Source organism: Hirundo rustica, chromosome 1 (genome assembly GCF_015227805.2).
Source record: "Hirundo rustica isolate bHirRus1 chromosome 1, bHirRus1.pri.v3, whole genome shotgun sequence".
Taxonomy (NCBI): domain Eukaryota; kingdom Metazoa; phylum Chordata; class Aves; order Passeriformes; family Hirundinidae; genus Hirundo; species Hirundo rustica.
Window position 1 is genome coordinate 51,725,530 of NC_053450.1, and position 27,734 is coordinate 51,753,263.

General features: G+C 37.4%; 1 protein-coding gene across 10 annotated transcripts in view; it reads left to right on the forward strand.

The window, feature by feature from the left end:
- The window catches only part of PTPRM (protein tyrosine phosphatase receptor type M), a 442,084-nt gene that overhangs the window by 270,498 nt on the left and 143,852 nt on the right, over nt 1–27,734 (forward strand). For 5 of the 10 annotated variants that reach the window (XM_040065094.2, XM_040065165.2, XM_040065318.2 and 2 more), the window contains exons 14-16: nt 2,580–2,654; nt 19,438–19,570; nt 26,533–26,562. In XM_040065094.2, the coding sequence (XP_039921028.1) occupies nt 2,580–2,654; nt 19,438–19,570; nt 26,533–26,562 (238 nt within the window). The remainder of the gene's footprint in view (nt 1–2,579; nt 2,655–19,437; nt 19,571–26,532; nt 26,563–27,734) is intronic. The other 5 variants (XM_040065795.2, XM_040065877.2, XM_040066130.2 and 2 more) reach the window with 2 other exon arrangements.

Here is a 27,734-nt window from a genome sequence, read left to right on the forward strand (position 1 = left end):
CGCAGAGAATAATCTCATTGACTGCTTCACGACTGTTCCGTCTTAAAGCAGGCATGTAAGTGTGTTACTGGATAAAGGCCTGTGCCATTCCTAGGATCAAGAACCCATCCTAGGATCAAGGTTTCTCAAGGCAACTGTCAGGCTGCTCCACTGAGCCAGCTGAGATTGGCCAAGCCACTTCATTGTGGTTAGCCTGCTTGAAGTCTGCCCTGAGGACCAGTATGGGGATTCAGAACATGTCACAAGCAGAGCTCTGTCACTTGCTAGTTATATTCCCTTTAATTATCTCACCTCCAGAGAATAGAGTTGGTACCCTTAAGACCTTCTTAAGATTATTGAGGGTTGCTTTTATCACTGTCATGCAGTGTTCATTCCATGGCCTACCATACACTTTTTAAATTTCTGTTAAAAATACATAACTGTAATATAAACATATTGTTCGTGTCCCATATCCAGCAGAACTGTTCAGCACAGAACTGCTCTGTTCCTGAGTACACCTTTCCCTGCCATTGATGTCAGCAGGAATAATGCATGTGCTTTACTGTCATGCGTGTACTCAACTGGCAGACACTAGAACTTGTTGCTGTATCAGAGACCAATTGCACCAGATAGCTTGTTATCATATTGACAGGTTTCCTGTTAGAAGAGTACAGCCTATCTCCAGAAAAGCACAGCCTTCCACTACTGGGTCAAATGCTTATCTGGGGTCAGTAGCTAGATAATACTTTCTCATTACAACAAATATATTTTAAACAACCTCAATTTGTACCCTTTAAAAAAATGATACTGTTTTATGACTACTACATTTTTACAAACGAAACCTCTGTTAAATGTGTTCTTTTAGAGATCATATAAAAATCCTGATTGCAGTGATTAGAAGTATAAATTAGGATGACAATGTTTTATTTTGTAAAGCTGAAATTTCTCCTTCTGCTTCCGATGAAGTCAAAGGAAGCCTTTGCCACTGATTTTGTTAGTAGAAGGATCATACAGCACATTATTATGATGTAGGGTCTCCTGATCTCAGTTTTCTGTAGAGAAAGGCTTCTGGGACCTCTGTGACTATTTGGTGTATATACAAATGGGGAGACTGTAGGGTTTCCACTCCCATTATTTTTGACAAGATAATTAAACAAACAAACAAACAAAAATCAGGAATAGCTTTTTGTACCAGTGGTAATAAAGGTTGTCATATATTGCTTAAAATATGGCTTTCATATTCCTACTCTTTCTTCCAAGCTAAATGACTGTAAAATCTCAACAGACTAGGTTGAAAACATTCCAAAACTCCTCCAAGTTTATTACTATCAACTTTGTGGTGGTTTGTGATTTATATTAAGACTATATTTCCTGATATGACTTACAACACTGTCTGGATAGAAACATCATGATTATCTCCTAGGAATGCAGTTCTCAAGAGGGAGGCATCATTGTTCTAATTTTGCAATATTGGAAGGCTTTCATTAATTATGGGAGAGAAAAGGATATTATAATATTTTAAATCCAATAGCAACAGTACTCTAGAAGCTACTATCAACACTGCATTTCAATGTTGCAGAGGGATATTTCAAAATATTATGCAGCAGCAGTTTTGAGTTTAATTGTCTGCAGATGGTAGATGATCTATTTTCCTCTCTCGCTGCCACATTTCTAATAGCACCCAGGCTGTTCTATGTAAATGAGTGATCTTTCATATAATTTTGTCCTTAATTTTCCAATATTTTTTCTTTGCATCATTCTCCAGCTGCATCATGTTGGATCTGACCTTTTAATTTTTTTTATATTCCTTAATATATATGTATCACAGCGTGCTTAACCATTTAGAGGCGATCATAGAACTGCTGGAAAACAAAGAAATAGAAGATTTTATTAATGTTAAGCCATGGTAATACTTGTCTGTAGCAGACAGTGGTTGTTATAACTCAGAAAAGTCTGGATATTTCAGGGCACAAACAAGTCAGGGTTTTCAGCTTTTTCTTGTGAACTTGAAACTCAGACCTCAGACAGTTACACACATACCTAATTAAAAGTGTGCCACCTCTCAGCAGTCATTCTCTGTATGCTGAGCATTAAGTATATGTGTAGTGTGCGCACTTTGTAACAGTGATCCAAGTGAGTACAAGAAAAATCAATCTTAACTAGCTCAAAAGTGCTTTGCATAAAAATTATCTTTAAAAACTGTAGGAAAAATGTATTATGAAATAGGAAAATAAAAATGAAGCTAGCTAAAATTCCTTGGAGAAGTTCCTATTAGAGTAATCTGAATAATCAGCTTGTTTTCACTTAGAAAGCTTAGTGCTGTGACTAGGAGGGCCAAAGAGTCTCCAGTTTCCTCAAATGCAGTAAATAATGTGCTTTGAGTCCTTTTCCTGAATGAAAGTCACACTCAACAGCTAATTAATTTGCAGAATAACCACACTAACAACTGAAGATTAAAAGGAACTTGTGGGTGTTTTTTGGATTTTATTTGTGAAGTTCAGACAATAAACGACTGACCAAGATTCTTCTTGCTGGCGTAGCTTCAGTCTGGCTTTTTTTTCCCTCATGCATGCTGACCTGGAACTCTTCCTTTGCCTTAGCTGCGATAATCGTGACTCAGCTTACAACACCATACATTCGCATCGCCCCTGCTGCAGGCGACGACCAGCTAACAGGTCAGATGTTCAAGTACAGACAAGTCATCATGCCCATTCTGTCTCTTTTACTTTGGCTCCTTTTCCCTGACGGTGTCCTCCTTCTCTGCTCATAAACAGTTTTGTGTGTTAGAAGTTTCTTTCTGTTCAAAATCCTCAGCTCCATTAAATTCAGTGGTGTGCTTGGCACCAACACTTACACATGCATCCCTGTACGTACAACTCCGCTGCATGTGCTCATTGTGTGTGTGAGATCTGTGTTCCTTCAAGCCTGATGTAAAAGAGATCTCATCTTGCTCCATCCATAAATTAAATGAAAGTTTCAATATAGATATATACTTGTGTACCTGTTTATTTTTTTCTCTATTATTAGATCAAAACACTAGAATTTCCAAATAATTTAGGCTCAAGTGTTGCATGTGCAAGTTAGGACAAAGATCTTGTATTAGTGGATTCAGGTTTCTTTCTGTGTAATGGTAGGAAGATCATGTTTTCTGCCAAAATTTCAATATGAAAGAAATTTTAAAAAAAAAAAAAAAAAAATCTTTTTTACTGTGTCATACAGGAGTTCTAGGATTGAAATAAAACAACCTAGCATGTGACATATGAGAATGAGGAAGACTTAGGGATTTAAAACAGAAACGAGAAACATTTTTATTTTCAGAAACAGAACGAAAAAAGCATTAAAAACTCTAGAACCTGAAGTGATGAAATATCTAATGGCGAAGTAAACCTATTCCATCAGCTTTTAGTGTATGATAAATGCCTTTTTGAAGAATACTGGCACAATGCCTTGGGGAAGCACATTGTTACCGTGTTGATTCCAGGGTGTCTAAGAAACAAGTTCAGATGTCTGGTATCTGGATATTGTTACAGTCAATAAGAGGCAGTTAAATGATTCAGCTTAAGATAAGAGGATTATTGACATGTCTGCTATAGCTTTTAATTCTGGGGTATGTGTTATAATAATGAAGCTGAGTGATCCATAATGGCCAAGTTACCTTGTCAATCAAGACAAAATTGCTGCATGGATACTTTTCTTTTGTAATAATGTATGAACTAACCAAAATAACATACTTATATGATGCCATTAAGTAGAGCTTGTTCATGTTACTGCTGCTTGGGAGAAGCTGTGTCTGCATACATTTTTATACCTCAGTTATTTTTTTACTTGACAATTCAAATAAAGCATTGAAGAGACAGGATCTCTTCCATATCCTTGAACTCAACAAGTTTTGATTTCTTCATCACAGGATTCAAATAACCTTCTGTATTTTTCCACGTGGAGCTTGAAATGTTTCTCTTCTCATGTTTTGGTTTTTTAAATTGTTTCAATGCCAAACTAGGTAGCTGTAGGTAATGCTGGAGACAGGCATGTTCCACAAGAAGGAGAGGGCTACAGTACTTAACAGTGAGAGAAAAGAGATATGGCTAGCATAGGATAGCTGGCAAAGTATTTATTTCATTGCTTTGTCACAGATGGCATTGGCACTCTGTGATTGTCTGTCTGATATGTGAATTTTGTTTCCTTTTTCTTGAAAAGAAAATAAAAGTGTTCTACGAGAATCTAATTCTGTAGTGAAAAAGGAAGTATCAGGTTATACCTGCCAACAGCATCTATGGCTGTGAAACATATTAGGAAGCCTTTGAAATACCCTCATCATCTTCCCAACCCCACCTCATGTTTGAAAGACTCTCTGCTCAAAAGGAAAGAAACATCTTCCTCCTCATTTGCCACAACTGCAGTAGTGAACAGAGAAACTTCACCCAGCCCACATGCCATGTCCCATGACAGCAACAGGAATTCCTGTTTTTCTAGGGGGACATCCTGTCTAGGGGTCCTTAAGGGCAAGCTTTTCAACTTCAGGGCACTACAGCAGTAATCAAATCTGCGGCATCCACAAGCACAAAGGTTTTCTTAAAGGAGGTTTAAAGAAACTGGACCACACATAAGGAAGCTGGGAGTGATACATGTTGTCCCCACATTTTTTTTCCTATAAATTTCAAGACCGTGGAAAGGATTTACATGTAAAAGGATTTGTTTATGTGAAGGTATAGGGCTCTTTCTAACTGTAGTTACCACAAGCCCTACAGCTGTAACTGTTAAATGTCACTTAGCATTTTCTGTTCAGTGCTTTTTCCTCACTTCTTTGCTCAGAACCAAAGTAATTACATTTGAGATCAAGAAATTACTTTCATCTTTTAGCATTTGAGGAGATACATAAGCGGCAGTGGGAAGGTCAAGGATGGCATTTTCGGTTTCTTTACATTGGAAGTTGATGCTTCTTGCATAATGAAAATTTAAAATCTTGGCTGCGTTCCTGAATATCGTTACCATATTTGAAAGGTCTTCCTCTACACAAGTATCATGATAATACAGCTCAGCTTTCAAACCAATTCTGCTTGCACTCATTTCCTCCATCATCATCATCAGCTTGTCTTGCCTCTTACTGGTGCAGTTTACAAACAATGCATTATTAATTTATCTTTGTCCTTCTTTCTCCTTCCTGTTTCCTATAAAAATAACAGATCTTCCATTTATAGGATTACTGAATAGCTACCCTAGATAATCTTGACAGCCACTCCAGGTTGCCTTTGCAGCCTGTAGCAAAGAGAACTTTTCCTTGCAGTTGCACTTAAATACATACCTACAGTGTAGTTGTCTTTGAGTTAAAACATGAGATAATCTAGTGTAAAAGCAACTGTATGATTTTGACTCTCAGAAGCCAAAACAGGGAAATTAGTGTTGTTGGTCAATAAAGTATTATCAGTGTTCCAGTAACTAAGTAGCTAAGGAATTGAAATTTGGGGGATAGTTTTTAGCATTCGGTGTTAGCTTACCGAAAGTAGCTAACTTGAAATCCACTCAGTTGACCCTGTCCTTCAATGAACACAGAGAATATCTAACTATCTTACACCTGTCTGCAAGGAAAAAAGTTTATGTGTATATGAAACATAATAGTACTCAGGATACTGTCTCCATGTTTTCATAACAAATATGGTTTAACATACAGTTGAAATCATGTAGAATATTACCAAAAAAACTTACCACATATAAATGTGACTTTATGAGCTTGACTTCAAAGTTGAATAACAAATCCATCTTTTTGAGAAAGACTGAAACAATTTGCAATTTGTTTCAGTATTTTGTAGGAGACACTTCATCTAATAGGTTTAAATTGACCATATTTGGTATTCACTTGGCCCTCATATATTTTGTTCTCTCTGCATTCTGATAAAATAGCATGCTTGGAATCATGATTAGGGTGTTCATTCTGTCAGATATTTTCTTAATTGTTGAAATATGTCTGAGCTACTTGTGTTTAAATTAAACTATTTCCATTTGTGATTTAGTGGAGCAGCCACTACTTCGCTGGATATTATTAAGACTGATTTCCATAGAACGCCCTTATTACAACCCATTGTTAATTACACATCCAGCTTCAAGAGAGAGCTCTGTATTGTACATTCTTGATGCATTAAATTCTTGGTACAAATCAAATGCAGCAAGATCTGTCAGAAGTTTTGTAAAGTAACTGATACTTAACAGTTGAGAAGATTTTGGGTTTTTTTAAGATAGGGCTAAAAGCTTAAAACTTAAATTATTTTTATCCTGCACACCTTAAGGTCTAGATGATCACCATATTTTATAAACAAGTTAAAGGCAGTCATAAAATAATCACAGTTAGTTTCTTCTGCCTTAGGAAGTTAGCACCATAATAAAATATACCCATTTTTTCAGATGTGCATTGAGTACATAACAAGATTTATTGCTGTGTTCTGGGTCACATTCTGTTCTCAGCCATTCCACTGTAAAAGTGAAAAACATAAACTGAAATCTTTGATTGATTAAATCACAAGTTCATGGATTTCTTTTATGTGAATGGATTTGCTCCAGTTTTGTACTGCATTACTGAAAACACAGTTTGTTTATTAACCCAAAAACCAACAGCATATATTTGAGAAGGAGCATTTTGCTATTTACCTCAATTGTTTTGCTTTACAGGGCATCTGAAGTATAACAACATGTGCTGGACAGACCTTCACATTCATTTTTTTTCCATCCTGCACCATGTAACATTGATTTAGATGTATTCTGATGTGCTAAAACTTGAAGTGGGCAATGTAGAACCCACTGTGGAGACAACTTCCTAGCTGAGTCAGTAATAACAAACCTATGTGCAGACATGTCTGTCTGTTTAGACACTATTTTAGAAGTTTATTCTTGTCTTGATACTTCTGGACAACATTTACATTAGTTGGAGTTGTGGATAGTTATCCAGGGGAGAATAAGCAACTGTGTGCTGTTATGTCAAAGGCATACTGCAGTGCTGTTTGCAAGGTCAAGTGACAAGGAATGAGAATGGATTTGACTCTCCAAAGGGAAATTCTAAGCTTGTTTTTATGAGATGGCCCCAACGATTGTTGTACCAATTGTTCAAGGATTCTGGTCCTCTTGCTCAGCTGGGAAGAATGCAAAACAAGGAAATGTTTCTACTTTCTGCGGCGCTGGCTGGATGCATTTCAATGGGCTGGAGTGTCACTTGTGATTTATTGCCCTTTTTTGTTCTTTTATGTGTTATATTTGTCATTTTTGCAGTGACAGTTTCATCTATAAAACAGTATAGTTACAAGAAAATGTTAAGAGGATACAGGAGTGCCATGGGAGCTGCTGTTTCCTTTTTTCCCTTTTATTTCCCCCAGTACATTAGAGTCAAATGTCAGGTTTTCTGTAAGACAGTGCAGCCAAAGCATCTATGCTTTTAAGCATAAGTACATTTTCCACAGAGCAAATGAAGAGCTAAACAATAAGACAAAGAAGGCCTAAAAATAATGCTAATAACATTTCATAGCCCATAATACAAATACAAGCCTTTGCCATCTGTACACAATAAAGAGCCCTACCTGATTAGAAGTCAGTTATCATTGTGATTGTATTAGTTACATTAAGTATTCCACTTAATGTTTTAAAATAATAGTTCCTTTAACGTTCTCTGGAAGTGGGACCCTTCCAACTCCCCTGTGCAAGTAGGAGAATAGGGAAGATAAACTGCTGAGGGTCGTATCAGCAGTTTTGCTCTGGCCAGTGATGCTTCTGGTTGGCCAACGGGGTGTGGGTTCTTCAGCTGTCTTGGTGCTGCATTGCCAGAACCAGTGTGTTACCAACCTGGGACAGGAACAGCTGGAGGAGATCCCATGGACTAGAAGAAAGTATCGACCTTTCCCTACCCTTTAGGAAGGCCAAGTAGCCTAATTAGGTGTGTTTTCCACTGTAGAAACAATTTGTCTTTTATTCAGAGTTTAAAAGGTGGTTGCTACAGAATAGTCAGTCTTTGCAGGAGCTGTGTTACATCCCCCAAGTACAAAACCAATCTGGAAGTTTGAGCATTCCAGTACATACCTGAGGGAAAAAATATGATTCCAAGTGTCTAAAATCTCTTTCATAAAGAGAGTCATCCAAATTTAATGTAAGCCCAACAGATGGATCTGTTTGGTTCATCCTAGCTTGAAAAATATTCTATTCTCTTAGTAATCTTCATGTCAGGATATCTGTTAGGCTGTTTGAGGTTGGGCTGGGAGGAGAGGGAGCTTTTCTTAATCACATTACAGAGAATGGAAACATAAAACCCAGTCATGGAAGTAATGATGTGAATGAAATTACCAGAATAAATTCTTAATAAGATGAAGGAATCTCTGCCATCTGTTTAGTACTGGTCAATATCATACCTACTTCAAAATTTTTCAACATCAGCAATGTACAGAGAGAAGCAAAAAAGCTAAAACAATGCAAAAATACCACTAGGTAATTTTTAGAGCATAGCTGTGATACAGTGTGTTATTTCATTTCTGTATGAAAAAAAATATGCCTCTGATTTTTACATTTGGAAGAGAACATGTTTTATATGTACCACGATGAAAAATTAAGGAGAGACAAGGAAAAACAAAGGAACTCAGAGATATTAGTAGTAACTGTAAAAACCTGTGGATTTCAGTGTTTCCCATCTGTAGTTTTTGACTGTATTCATGAAATACTAAGCAATTTGAATTTTAAATTGAAATAAAACGCGGGACCAGTTGTGGGTAAAATAATCTGTATTTCTTGAAATCTGTAAATCTGGTGTTTGTACCACTGGAGAGTTTGACAAATGTTTAAGGCAATATTATATGGATTGCCTCTGTTTTAATGTATGGGTGAGCATTCAAATGTGCCACAGTTAAATAGAGTAATGCAGCAAAGAGGAGAATAATACTATCAGCTTTAAGTAAAAGCTACAAAACATACCATCTTGGGCAAAATAATGTTTCAGCAATTCACTCAATTTCCTTTCCTTGAAATAACTCAAATCTTAGTAAGTGTCTAAGCTGCATTTGTCTACTTGGGTAACAATTCAACACTGTGCAAACCGTAACTGTAGTTACTGATGAGTTTTTAATACCTTCTTCAGACTATATATTGAAAATGTTCTTTTATGCAGTAATGGGAGTTTGACTTCAAGAACCAAATATTTTAGAGCTCTGAGAAAGGCACTCAGATGTATCTGTGTATTTTCAAGCCTTCATTTTTCAAAATTTTGAATTTTCATTTCCTTCCCTTCATCTGATTTTCCATCAGTGCTAAACACTTAAGAAGTTTTTGTGTACATAGAAAATTCCCATGCAAATGAAAGTTGAGTCACAGTTTTCCATAAAAGTGAACAGAAGCTGGTGTCTTGCATGGTTTTAAGCTGTCAAGAGGGGAAATAAGTACTGTCATGTTCTGTTGAAACTTTTGACTTCACATTGGAAGCACAAAGAGAAGCAGAGGGAAAATAGTAAATTCTAATTGGTCAGAGGCAAACAAAGTATTCTATAAAGCTTTTTGAAGCAAAATAGTTGCACTTTTCAGTATGCTACCATTGAATTAGACTGTTTCCAGTAATGTGCAAATGTTTCAATAATTAAAAATGAAAAGAGCTGATCATAAAAATGACTGTTCAAGGCATTCTTAATCAAAATAGGATACGTGGAGATTTTCCTTTAACCCCTAAAACCTCCAGGAAATAAATGAAAAACAAAATGCAAATCAGTGATAACTATTTTGAGGAGACCTAGTCTGTTCTTGTCCCTGCACTAGAATATTGGTGCATTCAATATTATTTCAGTCTGAATAGGGTTTTGTATTGGCAATAATGTAAACATTTCTGAAATTTGAACAAAAGAACTGCTACACTGTATTGGCACAAAGACAGATTTAGAATTCTGTGGAGTTTTATTTCCTTTGTTGTGCTGATTCTCCTTTCCAGTTCTTTTAACTGACCTTCCTGCCCTCAAACAGTGTTGACTTTGAAATGTTTTAAAAGAAAAAAAAAAAAAGGTTTCGATTCTTTTTTCCCACTTTTTATAAATTTATCACAAACATATTTTTCTATTTCTTCATGCATCATTTCATGTGTAATTCCATTTATTTGTTAGTGGAATAAACTATGTTATGACTTCTTCCAAGAAAATATGTGTGTAGTGAATAATGAGAAGTAAACTCCAATTGTGATTGTTTTTGAAGGATTTCTGAAAAATCCTTCATAAGGATTGCAGTGTGAAGGGAGGTTGGCAGTCACCTGGAAGTCACCAGCATTGTCAGCCAGTGGCAGCACAGGCCAAATCATCTATGGGTGTTCAGACCTCCCACAGGGATACTATACTGCATTACCTTCTGCCCCCGCTCCTACTAATGGAAAAGTAACCAAGCCTTCACTGACTTTCCATTCAGAACTGTTCATATGTGTTCCTCTGCTTAGATCCTTGGCTGACAGCGAGATCTGATGATACCTCACTCTGCTACTTCTTACCCATCACTTCAGGTTGATTTGTTCCCATGCTGGATGTGATCCCTTGCATTCAGGGATGGAAAATAAAACAGGCCAGAAGCATCTAGTTCTGTTGCTGAGTTTCACCCTGAGTGAATCAGCTCCAGAAACACGACGGATCTGATTTCACATCTTCCGTGCTTGGTAGAAGCGAGTTGAGTACTAGAAAACCACATTTTATCTCCCCTGAAGAGGGCAGAGTCCTCTTCAGTCTTCAAATCTGCACCTTTCCTGTTTCTAGTAAACAACTGAAATAAATTTTCAGTGGTCTCTGATATTTCTTGTCATGTCTCAGTATACGTTCAGGAGTAGATCTCGGGTTGAAAGTATGGGAGTCAAGAAGAGGTCTCCTTCAGCAATAGGTGGAAGTCAAATACCCTTTGTGGGGCTGATGATAAATTGTCTTCTTCTTTTATAAGGGATGGCCTGAGAGTGACTTGCTTAGAAAATGTATTAGATAATAGATAGGATCAATCCAGATTTTCTGCTTTTATTTCCTGAGAGCTAATTTGGGAGAGTTACTCTGTTACCCTGGGTACTGTTGGTTTGAGGTTGTGTAGAGAACCATAATACTGAATGTTTTAGGCCTAAAGGCTACCCTTGCTGTACATTATGTACTTCTGTGACTTCTTGTTCACAGAAGTCAGGGCTATAAGACAGAATTGCACTTCCAGTGGCTGCAAGTGGGTCCTCGTTCACAGGGCATCAGCTGGGGACAAGCCCTGCATTCAAAGCACTGGGACACCTGCAGTTTCAGCCCTTGTTGGTTCTTCTTTTCTCAGACCTTCTCATCCTTATTCATTGAGACCTACATGCATACAGCTAATTTGATGCAAGTATATTCTCATTACTCCTCAGTCAACCTAGATTAGAAATATGTGTCTCATCATATTGGCCATTGTTGTGTTTGTGTAATCAGAGATTAGTTAATAAAGATGTCCAGTTTCATCCTTCCACAGAAGTCGAGAGGATTTCAACTTCTATTTCAGTGACAGGGTCTGTTTTCAGATATGCTGCCATGGCTTTTCCATTTGTTGATATAGAGGTCTGTGATGCACACCTTTGTGGCTGCTTCTTTGGCCACACATAGTGAGTACTTATAAACATGTAACCATCCTTTTTTCTTCATAAAATATACTAAAGTCTGTGGGAGTACGCTTCAGGGCCTTTTGAAAGCTTAAAGTTCCAAAGACTTTATAGTTTTTTTCCTTACTATATTATTTATTTCCAAGAGGGAGATGCACTGAGTCTGTATATTTGAGACTTGTTAATAATTTCTGGTTATGGTACAGCTATTGAGTATGCTTTAAACATCTCTTAATGATCTCAGTGCTATTAAAGTGTAAGGGCTTACGCTTTCCTCCAGAATGAATGAGGGTTTCCAACTCCTTGGGTGCTCACTAGAGAGGAAAATTTTTATGGATTTTAATTATTTCAATTTCTTTGCTTAAAAGAAAAAGGCAAAGAAGAAAGGATGGTGGCTTTGTTTCAGTGGAGAAATGAGATGTTTATCAGCACTTTCTTTTTTTAAGTCTTTTTTTAAAAAAACAGAGTCTCCAGAAAAAAATCCAGTCTAAATAGTCAGGACTAAAATCCTGTTAAAAATTGTGATGAGACCAATAGATTGTGATGAGACCAGAAGTGAAACTGGGAACTTTATTTGTTTTAGGCATGTTTTGTAAAGAATGTTGTTTTTCCTGACAACCAGAAATGCAAATGTTTAACCAAAGAAGTCTTTCTGCTCACATGCACCAACATGAATCATCCACCAGTGAGAGACACAGTCCATGGGATAGTCAGTTAAATGAGTCATATTCATCAGTGAAATAGTTCTTTGGATGTCTTTTCATGCAGTTTTTTGTCACTTATATTTACATTTTCCTAAAGAATATCACAAACAAAATTAATAATTCATTACTATTGTTACACAGCAGAGCTTTATTTTGATATTCCCTTCTTACCACATACCTAACAAGTGTGCTTTTTCCTGTATTTAAAAAAAAAAAAAAAACAAATAAAACATATACCAAATCAACATGGTTGTCCTAGGGAAATATAGAAAACTTTTTCTGGGAAAAGAGGATCTGTACATAGCAATATGTATTGTGGTGAAAATATTCTACTGCTACAGTGTCAGTGCTGCTTGCCCTCTTTCCTTAACTTCAAAAACATAGAGTGGTGAGCACATAATTGGAGGGAAAATCAGACTACATTGATTTCAACACTTAAATGACTGCTGTGCTTAGCAAAACAGAAGGAAAACATGGTGTCTGCGATGTAGAAAAAGCAGTTTATACATGAGCATTTCCAAGAGAAACCAGGAACAGAAAGGAAAAATATTGTAAAAAGAGAAGTAAACAGACCTTATTCTTGTGACATTTCCAGAACTAATATATTCAAGGCATGGGCTAGAGAGAGAAAACTGAAAAAATGCTGATCAAAACCACCTTCTGGCACAAAGTATTCCCTGCCCAACAACACCTCATAACTTCTACCATATGGACAAAAACCTGCAGTTTTGAAGGAGAACAAGGAGTACTGATTGGAAAGCTAACAATGAGGATGGCAAGGGAGAACTCTCTCTCCTAGCTGGAGTTCTACCAGGAGTAATAAAACAAAGACTTTGTTAGCAGAATACATGTTGGCTAGCAGATGAGGACTGAATGCCAGTCACTTACAGTATAAACAGAAGAGCCAGGGTGGTAATTCATTTCATCTACAGATCTGTATGTGTTTTGGGTCTTCTCCAAGACAGGCTCAAATCCTGGCATCTGGAATGAACTTGAAACTCAAATAAAAGCAAGTCAGATTGGCTTGTGTCTCACAGCATCAGTAATACTGCTGCTACAGATTTATAAATAAGGGTACCATTTGTTGCAGCCGTGAGTGAGATGAAAAGAGAAATGCTGTTTCTGGAGGAAACAGGTCATTTTGCACTGTTGCCCTGTTGCAGTGTGTTTTGCAGTTTGTGATACAGGATTGGGTTTTCTGTTGGTCATTTGACATTTATAAGGACCTACCTCTGTGAAGCACCTGTTTTCATACCAGGACAGACATATTAACATTCTTTCTTACTTTGTCATACTGCCTTTTATCTCAGCCTTTTTCTTTTGGCAACTCTGCTTTTCCAACCTTTACGTTATGAACCTGTATGTTGCTTCCTTCCTTGAAACACCCCAGCCAACATCATCAATTAAAACATTTGTAAGTCCCTCAAATCACTCCTGAAGAGCTGTTTCTACTGCGATACTAACTGGAAATGCTGAGTGATACCAGCTAGTTAAAAGATCAGGAAGGATAGAACTATTTTGAGTTTTATCCCAAAACTTAAAAGGTTTTTATCCCAAAACTTAAACAAAAACTTAAGGGTTTTTGCCTCTCCCTTCCCCCTGTGATTACTACACCTGCCTATTACAGCCTTACTCAGCTAGGTGGTATGCTTTTAGTGGCAAAAACTACTTAGCAGTGTGCCTGCCCTGTTCTTAGCACAGTGGGGCTCCCAATATGATTTACAGCTTCTAGCTCCTACCATCATAAAAATAATAGAGAGTAATAATGATAGTAGCCTCTGTAATTCATGTTGTCCTTGGAGAGCGTGGGCAGAGTCTTTAAAACCAAGTTCTCTGATCTCTTCAGTCTTCTCACTTTGTAGCAGGGACAATAGTGATGGGTGTTCCAAGGAAGCATCATACCTCTCTGCCTGTCTTCTGCCTTGTACCGTTTTGCATGATTTCTGCCACCTAATCACGGTGCAACTGTCACACAGGGGTATAATGTTTCATTTTCCTGACTCACTCTATGAAATAACTCAAAAGTAGGTGCAGAGATGTGATAGTTGAATCTCACTGCCTGAATAAAAAAAATCACAGGGTAGTTACTAACTCAAAAGTTAGTTCCAGATTTGACTGGAAAATAGGATGAGCTGAACTAACTGTATTACTACCTTAAAGCCTTGTAAGGTTAGCCATTCTATCAGTCACTGAAACACCTAGGGATGAAATGTAGTTGGAAAGGCTTGCAAGTGTCTTACCAAGCAGGTACCTTTTGAGAGTGTGAAGCTGCAGAACGGAAGTACAAAAGGCAGGAACTATGGTCAGCTTTGAGTGGGAGAAATAAAATGAATCTGGTCTAGTTAATTAATGGAAGGGATTATTTTTTTGACTCAAATAGAAGAAGAAACATCTGGATTTTTCAAAGAACACTTAAGACAAAACAACCTTTAGCTACTTATTACAAGTAACAGCTTAAATCTTACCCCTCTCTTTGTAAGTATAACCAGCAGCACCTAGACTTTTGAGCCAGGATTATTTTATTGGTTATTCTGTTATGTAAAATGGCCAGTCATTTCTAAGTACCTTTTTTGGGGGAAACAAATATTGAAAAACAAGTCCAAACTTTGTTCATTTACAAAGAGAGAAGGAAAAAGAGTTTATTCAGTTTGGTAGAGGTCCATTTCTTTTACTGGAAAACATTGTCATTTTTCTTGAAACAGAAGATAGTGCTTGCCTCTAAGTTAAAAGAATGATTATTTTGCTGACATAATTAATTTACCTTAGCTTTCATTTTAGTGAAAAGTAGTTCTGCTGCAACCTTTTCTATCCATAAGGTATCTGCAAAGAGATTATTCTTTATGAAGTTTTGAAGTTGATGTTAACATGATACTTGTGTCTTCTGAGTGAGAAAGGAAAGGGAAATTTTCCACTAAAGGAAGTGGCAGAACTAGAAATTCTTCAAAGAGAGAGGAGGAAATTTTTTTACCTAGTCTTCTAACCCAGTGTGCAGAAGTAGAAATTTAGCTGCACAGTTATTTAAGAATTCAAACTCTGGCAAACACTAATACAGCAACTAGAATATAATTCAGTCCTCATTCTGAAGAGGAATTAAGATGCCATGAACTGGTAGAGTAATGGCTAAACTTCAGAGAACCTGATTCCAGTATTAAGAAAAAGTTAATGGAATAGGTCCAAGAGTAAAAACTAAGTGAAATACTATCTGTGGATGCTTCATGGGTGCTACTTAAAAATATTATCACTGGGGCTTGCAAAGTATGGAACAAAATGGGATCCATGAGGAGAAGTCCTAAGTTAGGCTGGCTGAATGCCTTTCTTTCTAACTGAAGGAAACAAATGTATTTCACATTTTGAATGCCAGTGTTAGGAGAGCCACAAAGAATGGGAAATCAGTCACTGAAAGGGAAATTATAGTTGCTAAGATTAACTATAAAAGTAAATATCTAAGGGTGTGGAACCAAGCAATGTTACTGTCTTCCACTGTATTCAGCACAGGAAGCCTGGGGAGATGCTTTGCTGGGTTTTGCAGCACCTTAGGGTTTGTCTTTAAGTGTATCTCTGTTTTTCACTTCTGGCAAGGAAGCACTCTGGTTTGTTTTCATCAAGACTTTCCAAAGTCAGCACCTTAATCTTTTTTGAACTGGCAGGAAACATCTCCTTGTCCTTTCATTTTCTAAGCAGCTCCCTTGAGCTATCCTGCACTCACCTATTGTCTTTCTGGAGGTACACCACAGTGTATGTCAGTTTAGCCTTGATTCTTGCAGCTCCGCTAGCCCAGACAGTCTCAGAAAACAGAAGTGAGGTTTTTATACAAGGCTTAAAGTCAGTCATCTATATGCAAGGGTAGAATCAAAATCTTAAAACCAACAAAAAAATCCAAGTAAGTCGTCAGGTCCAGTGTTGTGAGGAAAATGCAGTGGGTGTAGCTCAGTTGTAGGCATCAACTAAATTACCTGTTTCCATTAAATACAGATATCTTTCTGGAGGTACAGAATTAGTCTTGTAGCTATATATTCTTAAAGGCTCCAGGGTGATCAAGGAAATTAATAATTACTGGGTCACACAAAGAGTTTGAAGCAACAATGATAAAACGCAGAAATAATCCACCAAGACTAGATCATCATGATAAAATAGTGTATCCATAACACTGTTTCTGTAATGAAAGATTACATTTCACTCAATATTTTTAGCATCTGTCAGTATAGCAGAGTAAAAGAGAAATCCAGGCACCTCTTTTTTTAGGCTTGCAATAGTAAGCCTAACTTACTTTCCCACCTCTCTCTTGAAAACATGCAAACAAAACCAAATGCACAAATGGACATTGCAGTTTATCAGGAGGCAGAATGAATTTCGGAACTACTGCCCTCAGTTGCCTCCCTCCGCTTAGGCACAGCTCACCCTTCTCTCCATGGTGACAGTGCAATTGCCGGTGTGGATATGGGTTAAAAGTCACTTAAGAAGTAATTATGAGCTGAGAGGCAAATATTACTCAATCAACATCTACCTATCAGACAGAAACGTGGGAGAAGTAAAGTGACACTGCTTGTCATAGCTAATGCACTTTAGTATTTAATATTAAATGCTGTATGGTATGTTTATTAAATACATGGAAGAATGAGTGTTGGGGCAGCAGCTCTTGATTCCAATGCTAGATGTTACGAGTTAGCAGAATTCACACAGGACTAGGAAGAATTTCAGTGAGACAAAAGCAAACTGAATGAAAAGGTAGTAACAACTCAAATTTCAGTCTTGATAAATGCTAAAATATAAATTTGAATGGTTTTTAAGTCGTAAAGGGTTCAAAGCTGAACACTGCGCTGAAGAAAAACATTGCAATATGGGAGTTTGATGTCCTGATGTTAGGCTCTGTTCTGCTTCCTGTGTAGGCTTTCTTTGGAGATTTTTCATTAGTGGTGGATTTGCCAGCTTGTTCAATACTCGCAACAGGATAATGCTTTGTGTGATGGAAGGCATTTCATGAAAGTTGTGCTCCATCATATGCAGAAAAGTATGTGCTTTGAATATGATTTTGATACTCTGGTTTGTGTAAGTGTAGCTGGTTCCACTGAACTGAGGACCGTGAGCTGCTAAAGAGAGACATGGCGCTGAGATGGAACAGATTGGATAGTACTGTGATTTACTTAATTTCACTGTTTCGCACTCATATTCCCGAAACTAACACTGGAAGCCTAAACAAAAGGAATGAAACCATAAGGCAGAAACTGTTTGTAGCGAGTCATTACTGATGAGTATTCCAGTTGGCTGGAGTAGCCTGAAGGAGATAATGAGGAATAGGCTTTGAAAGGAACTAGTCTTAGAATCTGCATCTGAAAAGATACTACTTGCTATTGACTTAACATTCTTTCTTTCTTGGGTTTTAGATTTAAGAGAGAGCTTTGGAGTCCTTCATATGTCTTACCATTTGCATCATAGTTGATTCACTGCTTCCTGTTGGCCAAGTTCAGCTCAACAGCTGCTTTTTGCATGAACATGCTCTAGATGTCTTCTGAATATCTAGTGCAGTTTTGAGTGCTGTGAAGAGTACAGCAATATAGACTTTTTAAAAAGTATTTGTATATTATACAGGAAAATAAAAATAGAACTGTTTATTCATACAAAGTATGAATCATCCATTATTCATACAAAGTAAGGATTTTACCAATTCGGAAAAGTGTGTGTGTATTTCTATCAAACTAGAAATTTCTTGTCCCACATTCTTGTGGGACTGGGCACAGGGACAGCAAGCACATCATCTTGTCTGATTTAGCACTTATGTAAAGTACCTTGGCCAGAATTTTCCAAAGAACTTGGTTCCTGCAGTTAGCTCTAGATGTGTTTTGATTAATGGTTATCACCGTTTCTGGCAGGTTTTTCTGGAGTTCCTCTGCCAAGGAGTTTTGAAGATGTAGGCCAAAAGTGTAACTGTGGGCACTCAGAAGTACTCTTCATCTTAGAATATCCTGGTTAAAGTTGAGAATTAACGTTGGAAATGTTTTCATTCTGTTTTTCACATAATAGCTCTTCATGTAAATTGGCCATTAATTTGCTTCCTTTCCAGAAAGAGAAGGTGAAGAAACAAGTAAAATATGGTTGGTGCTGTCAGAATTCTCTCTGAAACCCAGATAGTGATACAAGAATGTAGTCTTAAAAGATTCCGCTTCACTTGAGCTTTACTCTTCCTTCTCCCTTCCCAAAAAAGCTAAAGCAGGAAAGCGATCCATAAATCCCTGTGTCCACTTTAAGGCATGGTGCCTCAAATGATGAATGCTGACACATTTTGATTTTAAAAAAAAAAAAAAATGGAGTCCACAAAAAATAAAATCAGCTTAGTGAATTGAATGTTGCTTCCTTAATGTTTTTCATCCTGAATTCATTTAGTAGGGGAAATGGATATTTCGTCAGACATGGATTTGACGTTCCGTCACATTATACAGTAAACAGTACAAACGATGTTATTTTTTTTAAATGGAGAAGCTGGAGGAGCTAAGACAGTAGCTGCTGTAAGGCACTGGTTATCTCATTTAAACAGATATTAAATGTAGGTGCCAGTGGTGTGATCATCAGCTGCTTCCCACTTTGTGAATAAATTGCTTAGAAGGAGTCTTTTTTCCTACCAGATGTGACCTAGATTTAGATTTCCAAAGGCAGAAAAAAAAAAAGTCTATTGTATAAAAAAACAATTGTGGGTAAAATGCATGGTAAATGAGCTTATCTCTCTTTTCCAGGTGTTTAAGCTAATATGTTACGGAATTACAGCTTCATTTATGAAAAATAATTGAGGAAAATGTTCCAGCAAATCAAATTTGGATAAAGGCTTAGTATAGTTATTGTGTTGTTAGCAAGTTTCTAAATGGAGGAAAGAAAAGGGAGCCAGCACAGACAATAAAAATACAGAAATTTGTGAATCTGTGAAGAGGCTCCTGTGAAGGGTCAGGGCTGGCAATGGTATCCCACCTGTATTGTGGTCCTGCAAAATGTCTTAGAACTATGTAAAGAATTATGTTCCCAACAATGCATATGAAAGCAGGATTTTTTCTTAGAAGACCAGGCATTGATATCTGTTGGCCCTGGATAAGATTAATGACATTAGTAGGTTAAGTGCATAAACATCAAAAGAATAACACCTTTACTCTTTTTCTCATTCCTCTTTTTCTTTTATCGATTCTGTAGGGGCTGCCACTCGAAAACCGGACCCAGAGCCTGAGAAGCAGACAGACCATACTGTTAAAATTGCTGGAGTCATTGCAGGCATCTTGCTGTTCGTCATTATATTTTTGGGGGTCGTGCTGGTAATGAAGAAAAGGTGAGCAGTTAGTGGATGTTTTCTATGTCCATATTCATATTACATCTCCTACGGCAGTACTCAGTTTGCTGCTGGTCAAAGTATCCAGCCACCTCCATGCCCGCAGAGAATTAATGTTTATGTCTTTGTTTTATATATAACAACTCAAGGTTAATGGTTCTAGCGCTTCTTACATCAGTACTGCATGATGGGCTCTAATAATAGGAGAGCATCTTGTCCTGTGTGAGTCTCCACCCTATTCGACAGATCAGCTGGAAGCTAGATGTAGTTTCATTCTTGCATGTAAAAGAAGTCCTCAGTCAAACAGGAGCTAGAGCTAAAGTAATTTGTGCTAAGAATGAGGTCTGTGTTGTTCTGCATAAACTTCATTCCCTGAAAACAAAGGAAAATGTTACAATGGTGCTGAATGTTTCCAAATGCTGGTTCAACACACTCATGCATTGAGATTGTTTTGCTTTGAATATAGTTTGAAAACTGCTACGTTGTTAGAAGTGTAAGGCTTTTAAAACTGTTTGCCTTTCTCAACACTGTAAGAGGTAAAATAGTGGTGGGAAAAATATAGCTAGGGATGTGGCACGGATAAGGAAAAGAACCCCACCCATCTGATCTTAGAAGCTTAGTCTAGATTGGGAGAAATTAATTAGCAAATAGAGTTAAGGTTTTATATTCTATAATGAGCAGTGTGAGATTTGCAGCTGTTAGAGGTGGGATTGGGAATGTGCGAGTGCTGTGTAAAGGAGCTGAGTGACAAATTCTCCTTCCGCTTCTGCCACAGTCTCCCAGCTGTGCCCCATAACCCCTCACCTCCTTGCTATTCCCCTTGAATTATCCCTTTTTTGCTTTGAAAGCCATCCTGGCCTGATTTGGCTCATCCCAACCCTGTGTGCTTTAATTGTATATTAACTAGTTTGGCACGTCTGAGATAGTCCAAACCCCTGAGATGCCTGAATTTCTTCCAGAATTTGAACAGTGGAGGTGCACAGCAAAGGAGGCAGCTGTCTGACAGTGCCTCAGGGCAGGTAACAGAAGTAGCTGCTTTTCAGTCTCCTTGAAGACTGAAGCAGGGCCCTGAGTTAGAAGGGCTCTATGGAGAGAAAGGGGAGCTGTGGCCAGGGGGCTAGGTCATGACGAGAGGTATGCAAAGCGCTCAAAAGCCATGCAGAAGAGACTGAGACTTAAGCCCCAGGGTGGGTCTGACTGGGGCAGTGGAATTGACCCAGTAACCAAGTCTGCTCAATAAAATACAGTGTAGCAGGGTGGAAATTTGTTCTGACTTTGTAGTACTTTTTTCTTCCCGCTTCCAGTTTCTTGCATCATTCATACCTTCAATTTTAACAGTTGAACTCCCAAACTCCTCCCTAGGGCCAGACGCAGCACTTGGCATGCAGGGAGGAAGGCTTCTTGGATTTTCTGCCCAATCCTTCTTCACACAATTCCTGACCAGCATTCATCATTCTCTCTGTTAAGTTCTGAGCCTCTCCTTAAGTGTTTCTGCCAAAGGTAGAATGTATTCACCAAGGAAGTTCTGAGCCTCTCCTTAAGTGTTTCTGCCAAAGGTAGAATGTATTCACCCAAGGGAGACAAGTTATTCTTAATCTTGAAGGGAGCGCATTGCAAAATGATCCAAATAGTTTCAAAGTGAATAAGGTGTCCGGGTCTCTGGCTAAATGGATGCTATGCCAGCTCCTATTTAATTCTCTAAAGAAAAACTCTTTGATAATCTAATTATTAGAGGCAGGAGGGCTCAGATCCTAAGTGTTTGCATTAATGCAGAAGGATATTTGATTCCTTCTGTCTACCACAGCAGAGTAATTATTATTCATAGTAATTCTGTTGTTAGAGAAAAAGTGCATTATGTGAACTTCCTTGGTTTTTGGAATAAATCTTCTTGTGACAGAGATGGAACTATTGAAAATACAAGCCCAGGAACTCTTTTGCCAAATGCACACGAATTCATTGTGTGGTACAGAAAGAATGATACCAATAACTTAAACATTTCCCAGTGTGATGCTGCAGCCTTGAACAAAACAAACTGAAATGAGTTGAAGCGAATATTAAAAAGTAAGAATGGTTCATTTGTGTAACAGGATGTGACTAGGCTTTAATGAGAGTTTCAGGAGGTGGGTATATTGTGTCCCAAGCCTCTAAAGCATCTGCTGTAGCATAGAAGATCTTGAATACAATTACACTCATGACTTAAGCAAAAGATGAACCAATTATTCAATAGATTGTTATTGGTGCATTAATTCACTAGGCTGCTGAGGGCCCCTATGGTTTCACCTTGGTTCAGTTACTGTGTATACATTATGCATTTGAAGAAAACGTATAAATCATGCCACAAGCTTAGTGTGACCGTAGTGATTTTGCAGTTCTGCGATATTTTAGGTGCTACTGTTGGAAACAATCTTATCAAGCTAGCGTGCCGTTTGACTTCTGCACTTCATCATTTTATTTCATTTACTTTATCAGGAGCTTTACTGGTGTAAAGATCTGAGTGAAAAATAAAACCGCACCTTGTAATTCAGTGGCACCTTTCCCCTGAGAACCACTTTGTTCTCTGCACTATTATGTGCAGACTCTCTGGGCTACAGTGGTGGGTTTCACTGTGCTGAGTCTACGTGCTTTGAAGCTTGTCTTGTTTGGAGTTGGCTACAGCAAAATCCCATTCACATTCCACTATCCCAAGGCATATCCCAAAGCAAATACTATGTATTATTCATTCTTCCACAGAAAAGAGTCTTGTGTACTTGATCTCCGGATCACACCAGTAGATGAAACCAAGTCTGTCTCTGGGACTTCACAGTGCTTAATTAACTTAGTATAAAACGATTTATTTCCATTGTCAAGAGATTTCGGAAGCAGTTTCACCTGTGTGATAACCATGACTTTGTCCAGCACATTCCTTGAATAGCCACCTCATTTCACTCAACAACCATTCTTTGCTTGGTTGGTGCCAGGTACCACAGTTTTTCACAGTCTCTTGAACTTTTAATTCAGTAGCCAAGTAGAAAAGACCAACATTCAAGGAGATTTTCAGTGCAGCACACATGTGCTTTGATATGCCCATTATCAAAGCAGTATGTAATGAAGTTCTGCAAATATTAATAGTCATTAAGCAGCATAGTTAATTTCACTATATAATGGTCTTCTGAAGTGGATCTATCATAAACCAGACAGATTAGGTGGCCTAGTGCATGGTTTGGAGTCACTAGTGAGGGTAGAAACATCATGAATGCCGAAGAATTTTCTGTATAGACACTCAGCTTTTGACTGACGTAAACCAAATTTGTAAACTTGGCACACAGGGCAGGGGGAAGACTGTTAGTGATTTCCTCTTTATCTGTCCACTCGGTTGTTCATAGCTCTTTGTTCATTCTGTTATATCTTTTCTTTAGCTATTAGCATTCCTACATAAAGGTGTTGTGTAATGTAGTCTAGGAACCTGCAAGCTATTCCTAACACCAGTATGGTCAAATCAATGAGGTGATTCTTCTCTGTGAAGTTAGAATAGTGCCAATAGGCTTTCCTCTCCTCAGATACGCTCTATATCTCTCACACAAGAATTACCACAAAGTTAGATGAAAACAATGCATGTGTTTCCGCAAAATTGATTCACAATAAAGTAGATTTTGAATCTGATCCTGAATATTAAATCTTCGGCAAGGCCCAGTCTTTGATGTACTTGCATAGGATTTTATAAAAGCATTAAAAATAAAGAATTCACCAAGTAACTTCATCTTTATCTTATGGTCAACTTAAAGTACAGCAATGAAAATGAGAGTAGTGTTGTTACAACCTTTGGAAAAGCAATAGCAATTAAATCAAGACTTGCATAAATTAGATCCTTACTGCTTTATTTTCTCCTTCCCTTTTTTTTTTTTTTTTTTTCTATTCTATTCAAGTTAAATTTAAAAATTTTGCATAAGTTGGTGAGTTCATGGCCCAGAATTTGCTTAAAAGCCCTTTATATGTCTTTGGGGCAGCTGTTTCCATTGGGGCTGCCATTTTGTTGTTGCAATGGGAGTGCAATAAGGAAGCAGTTATTAAAATTTTATTCTATTCTCTTCTGATTCGGTTGTAGAATGGAGTTTATCTGATCATAAAAAGGCTATTTTGTTTTGCCTGGTTGTAGTTTCTGTTTTCAGCTCTCCGTGCCTGAGCCTTCCATGAGTTTCTAATGTAATTGTGGCATCTGTTTAAGTCAGAGACCTTGGTTCTTGGCAGTGGATAAGGCAGGGTTTTGCACTCAGTGGAGCTGGGCTGGGAATGCATTGTTCCCATTCCCTGATAGCAAATCAGACTGTTCAGTTATACGTACACCTTTGCCAACAATTTCAAACACTTAGGATAGAAACTGAAGATAATAAGGCTGAAGGAAAATTCCAGCCTGCTCTTCCTGAACCTTGTTTTTCCCTCTAGGCCAATTACAAAGGAGAGATAATGAAAGAAAAAAAAGAGGTAATTACATAGTTCCAAAAGTTTCCATTCTGATGGGTCAATCCTCCTGCAGCCAGCTGTCTGCATTGGTTTTGGTAAATTTTATAGTGAGGCCTTATTCTACAAGTGGTATTCATGAAATTAGTTTGTCTTCAGTCCTAAAGGAGTTAAAAGTGCTTAATATTGTCACTATATGCAGAAACAGGTTATTGACATAAAATAACCTCACTACCAGGAAGTGACTGAAGAGTCATGCTCATAAGAAAATTTGACCTAAATTGGCCAGGCTCTTTGCATCAGAAAGAAAAAGACTTTTTATACATAGACAGAAGCTTCAGTTTGTATTAATTATGTAGGAGGAAAAATGGAGCTTGTCCATATTTCTTACAAAAGCTAAATCCATTCAGTTATGAATGGTGCTTTAACGTGTGGCCCAAAATGCTTGTATAAAACTCTCAAGTATAAACCTTTTGTTTCTGCGGGGTTTTAACGTATTCTTTTTCACCTGTTTCTTTCAGTGTATGGTAACCTTGGTGCTCTTTTTCAAGGACTTTTATATGGAAAGTCTCACAACAGCAGCAATATAGAAATAGCTGGAGCTTGAGACTTCCAATTTTTCTCATGTTACATAAATTCTTAGTGGGTCATTTAGACACAATAAAGTTCCTGGGTTTTCAGCATTTTTTTTTCATAAGGAATAATTTATCTCTATAACAAATTTGGCAGAATTCTGCATATAAGTACCAGCAGTGCTTCACTGATTAATTGTATTTATTGTTGTTTCTCAAATTATTATACATCTTTTAGAAGTATGAGAACATTTGTACTAATTACATTATATCTCTCTTGTGGCAACATATGGCAAGAAGCAGGGTTGGCAGTGTCATGAGATTCTAAATCAAAGTGAGAGAGAGAGTAATTCTGAAAGGAAAGGTAGGGGGAAATATAATTATGACTGAACTAGAAAACAACTGCTTGCTTATAGTGCAGGTAAGTGCTTTGATAGGACGTAATCACGTGTCCCCTAAGGAATGCAAAGAGGCTTACTTCTTTTTCTGTTTTGCAGCTTCCCCCTTACTGCCTTGCAGCTTGCCCCTTACCCTATTCTTAGATACCTTTTAAAACCCAACTTTTGCAGGTATACATTTTCCAGATGAGCCAATTGATTAAAAATGCAGTGTGTAGCCTCTTGTGTTTGAACAATGCTGTTTGCATCAGAAAAATGGGAATAAAATCTGGGAAATATTTCTAACATCATCTTCCAACAAAGAAGATGAGAGAGAAAATTTGATGAAAGCCTAGTTTTCAAAGGGATGCCTGAAGCATGTAGCCAGAGGCAAGTTAACATTATAGTCCTTTGCAAGGCCTGTTTACATGTTTCCTCTGTAGTCAAAGGGCTGTATGCGGGTGCTGTAAAAATTACAAATGCCTACATGGTTCCTTTCAGTCTTTTATCTTACCAACGTGTGAATGCTAGTTGACATTATGCTCAGAGATGTTTCAAGATCTCCAGCCTTCTTTTAATTGCAGTCAATATCTGGAATTCATTTGGGTTGAAACTTGCCCTTTCTGGAGGTTGCAGTCCTGCTTGTAGTGGGCTTATAACTGAGGGAGGGAGGGGAGGATGTAAAGCAGAAGAGCGTAGCTGGAGGGCTTCTATGCTTTGTGCTCACACAGAGCATGTCTAGGTGGAGTATCTGGCTGTGCAAGAGGTTATGCAAGGCTGACTGAGCCCATATTTGTCAGGGTGGTGGTGCTAGGTCTCCCAGGTTGTTCTTTGTGGCATTCACGTGGGCAGGAATAACATGGGTACAGGATCAGTTCTTATTTTTATCTCTGCCACATGGGGAAATACCACAAATATAATTTTAGCCCATAAGGATAGACTGTTTATGTGCATGACAGTACATATCTTTTCCTTCTGAATTTAAAAGGTTATTTAAAAGTTGAAATATTAAAAGAGCTGTGGCCATTGATTTTCCCCCTCTGGAAACAAGTCCTTTCAAAGGCAGAACTGACTGCTTTAAGTAAAAAGAAGGGATAGGCTAAGATTCTACAGTGCTATGAAAGGAAGAGCTACTTAAAGCATATTCTGAAATTCTGTATTGCTAAGCTTCTAACACCATGCTAGAATTTCTATATCCTTACTCCTAATGCAGCTGAGATGTAATCAGAAGTGGTTTAGCACTTTAATCGGAAATATTTTTGTGTGTAGTGTATGCAGATATGAACAGACATTAAATACTTAAGATTACTTAGTAGGTGTACCTTAAGGTAGTGTGATTTAACAGTTGGAGATGCATTATATATTGTATTGCTCAAAGTGTTATGGAGATTGGATATGTCACCTGTCTGTTCCAGAAACATTGCATGATATGCCCAGATATACATTCTTGCTATCTTTCATTTGTGTCACCAGTTCAGGTCTCAGTTTCATCTTGATTTTTCATACATTAATATTTGACTTTTCTTTCCTTCCATTTCATCTTTTCCACCACTGCCTAATCCTTCCACCATCATGGCAGAAGAAGCTATCACTCCTACACTTATTACCTGTAAGTAACTTCTTTGTCATCAGAGACACACTTTCTGCCATGTTGTTCCATGCCTAAGTAGTGAATGCTAATACTGAGTGTTCCTTTATAAAAACATTCTTTGTAAGAGTTTTGCCAAGATAAAAACAACATGGTCAATGAGATAATGAAATATTAGCTTTATAAGAGTTTCTTATGTTTCATACTGCGCATTAGAGTCCTTTGAATAACATTATGTAAAGAATTTTCTTAACTGAGAAGTAGTAGGTGTAAATATCACTACCATGTCAATTTTCATGCCTAAATAAGTATTTTTAGAATTTATTTTGTAGTTTATTTCTCATTTGTACTGTTGAAATTACAGCATTGTTTAGACATGTACCAGCATTTCCATTTGTTGCTGTGTACATATTACTACTTTTTTTATGGATAATGATCATGCATAAACATTATAAGTTACCATTTCTGGAATGAATTTCAAAGGAGAGAACACTAAAAAATGAGGGCAGGATGAAGCATAACTTTCAGTAAGTAACATTTTTTTTGTTTTGATACATTCCTTAGTAATAGCATTATATGCTTCTTTATTTACCCAAAGCCCCGCTTCATTCCTTGTTGTCAGCAGGTGATGAATGAGAAGGGTTCTTCTGTGAATTTAGAAAATCCCTTTCAGAGGCTATTCATTTTTACTTGCTTTCCAGGTACAAGGAGTACATAATGAATTAGCAAACTACTAGGGGTCTTGCTTAGTTGCAAAAAGAGCTGCATTTAATCTTGTATAATCCTGTTGGTCAGCAGCAAAAATCATCTATCCAGTAGTTATCGGTTCTCTTTTACCTCAGATTTAAAAGTCATAGGATACTTTTATATAGTTACAGAAGTTGGGGTGTTATATAAGACAAATTTTGGTATCAGTTTTAAGTAAAAAAGGTGGTAGAATGCTCTTGAACACATTTCAGCAACGTTTTTATCTGAATGCAGTGTGAAGTTTATCATGTTCATTCTAGTTGCTCTTCAAACTTTTAAAATACTTTTTTTTCAATTTATATTTTGAAAAAAACATCAAACATTCATTTATAGAATTTATGAAAAAATTATTAAATGTGTTCTCTCTTGAAAACTTGGTCTTCAAGAAACCAAGCAGAACCATTCCTCAAATGAATTAAAGCAACTAAAATTTTAACCTCATAACT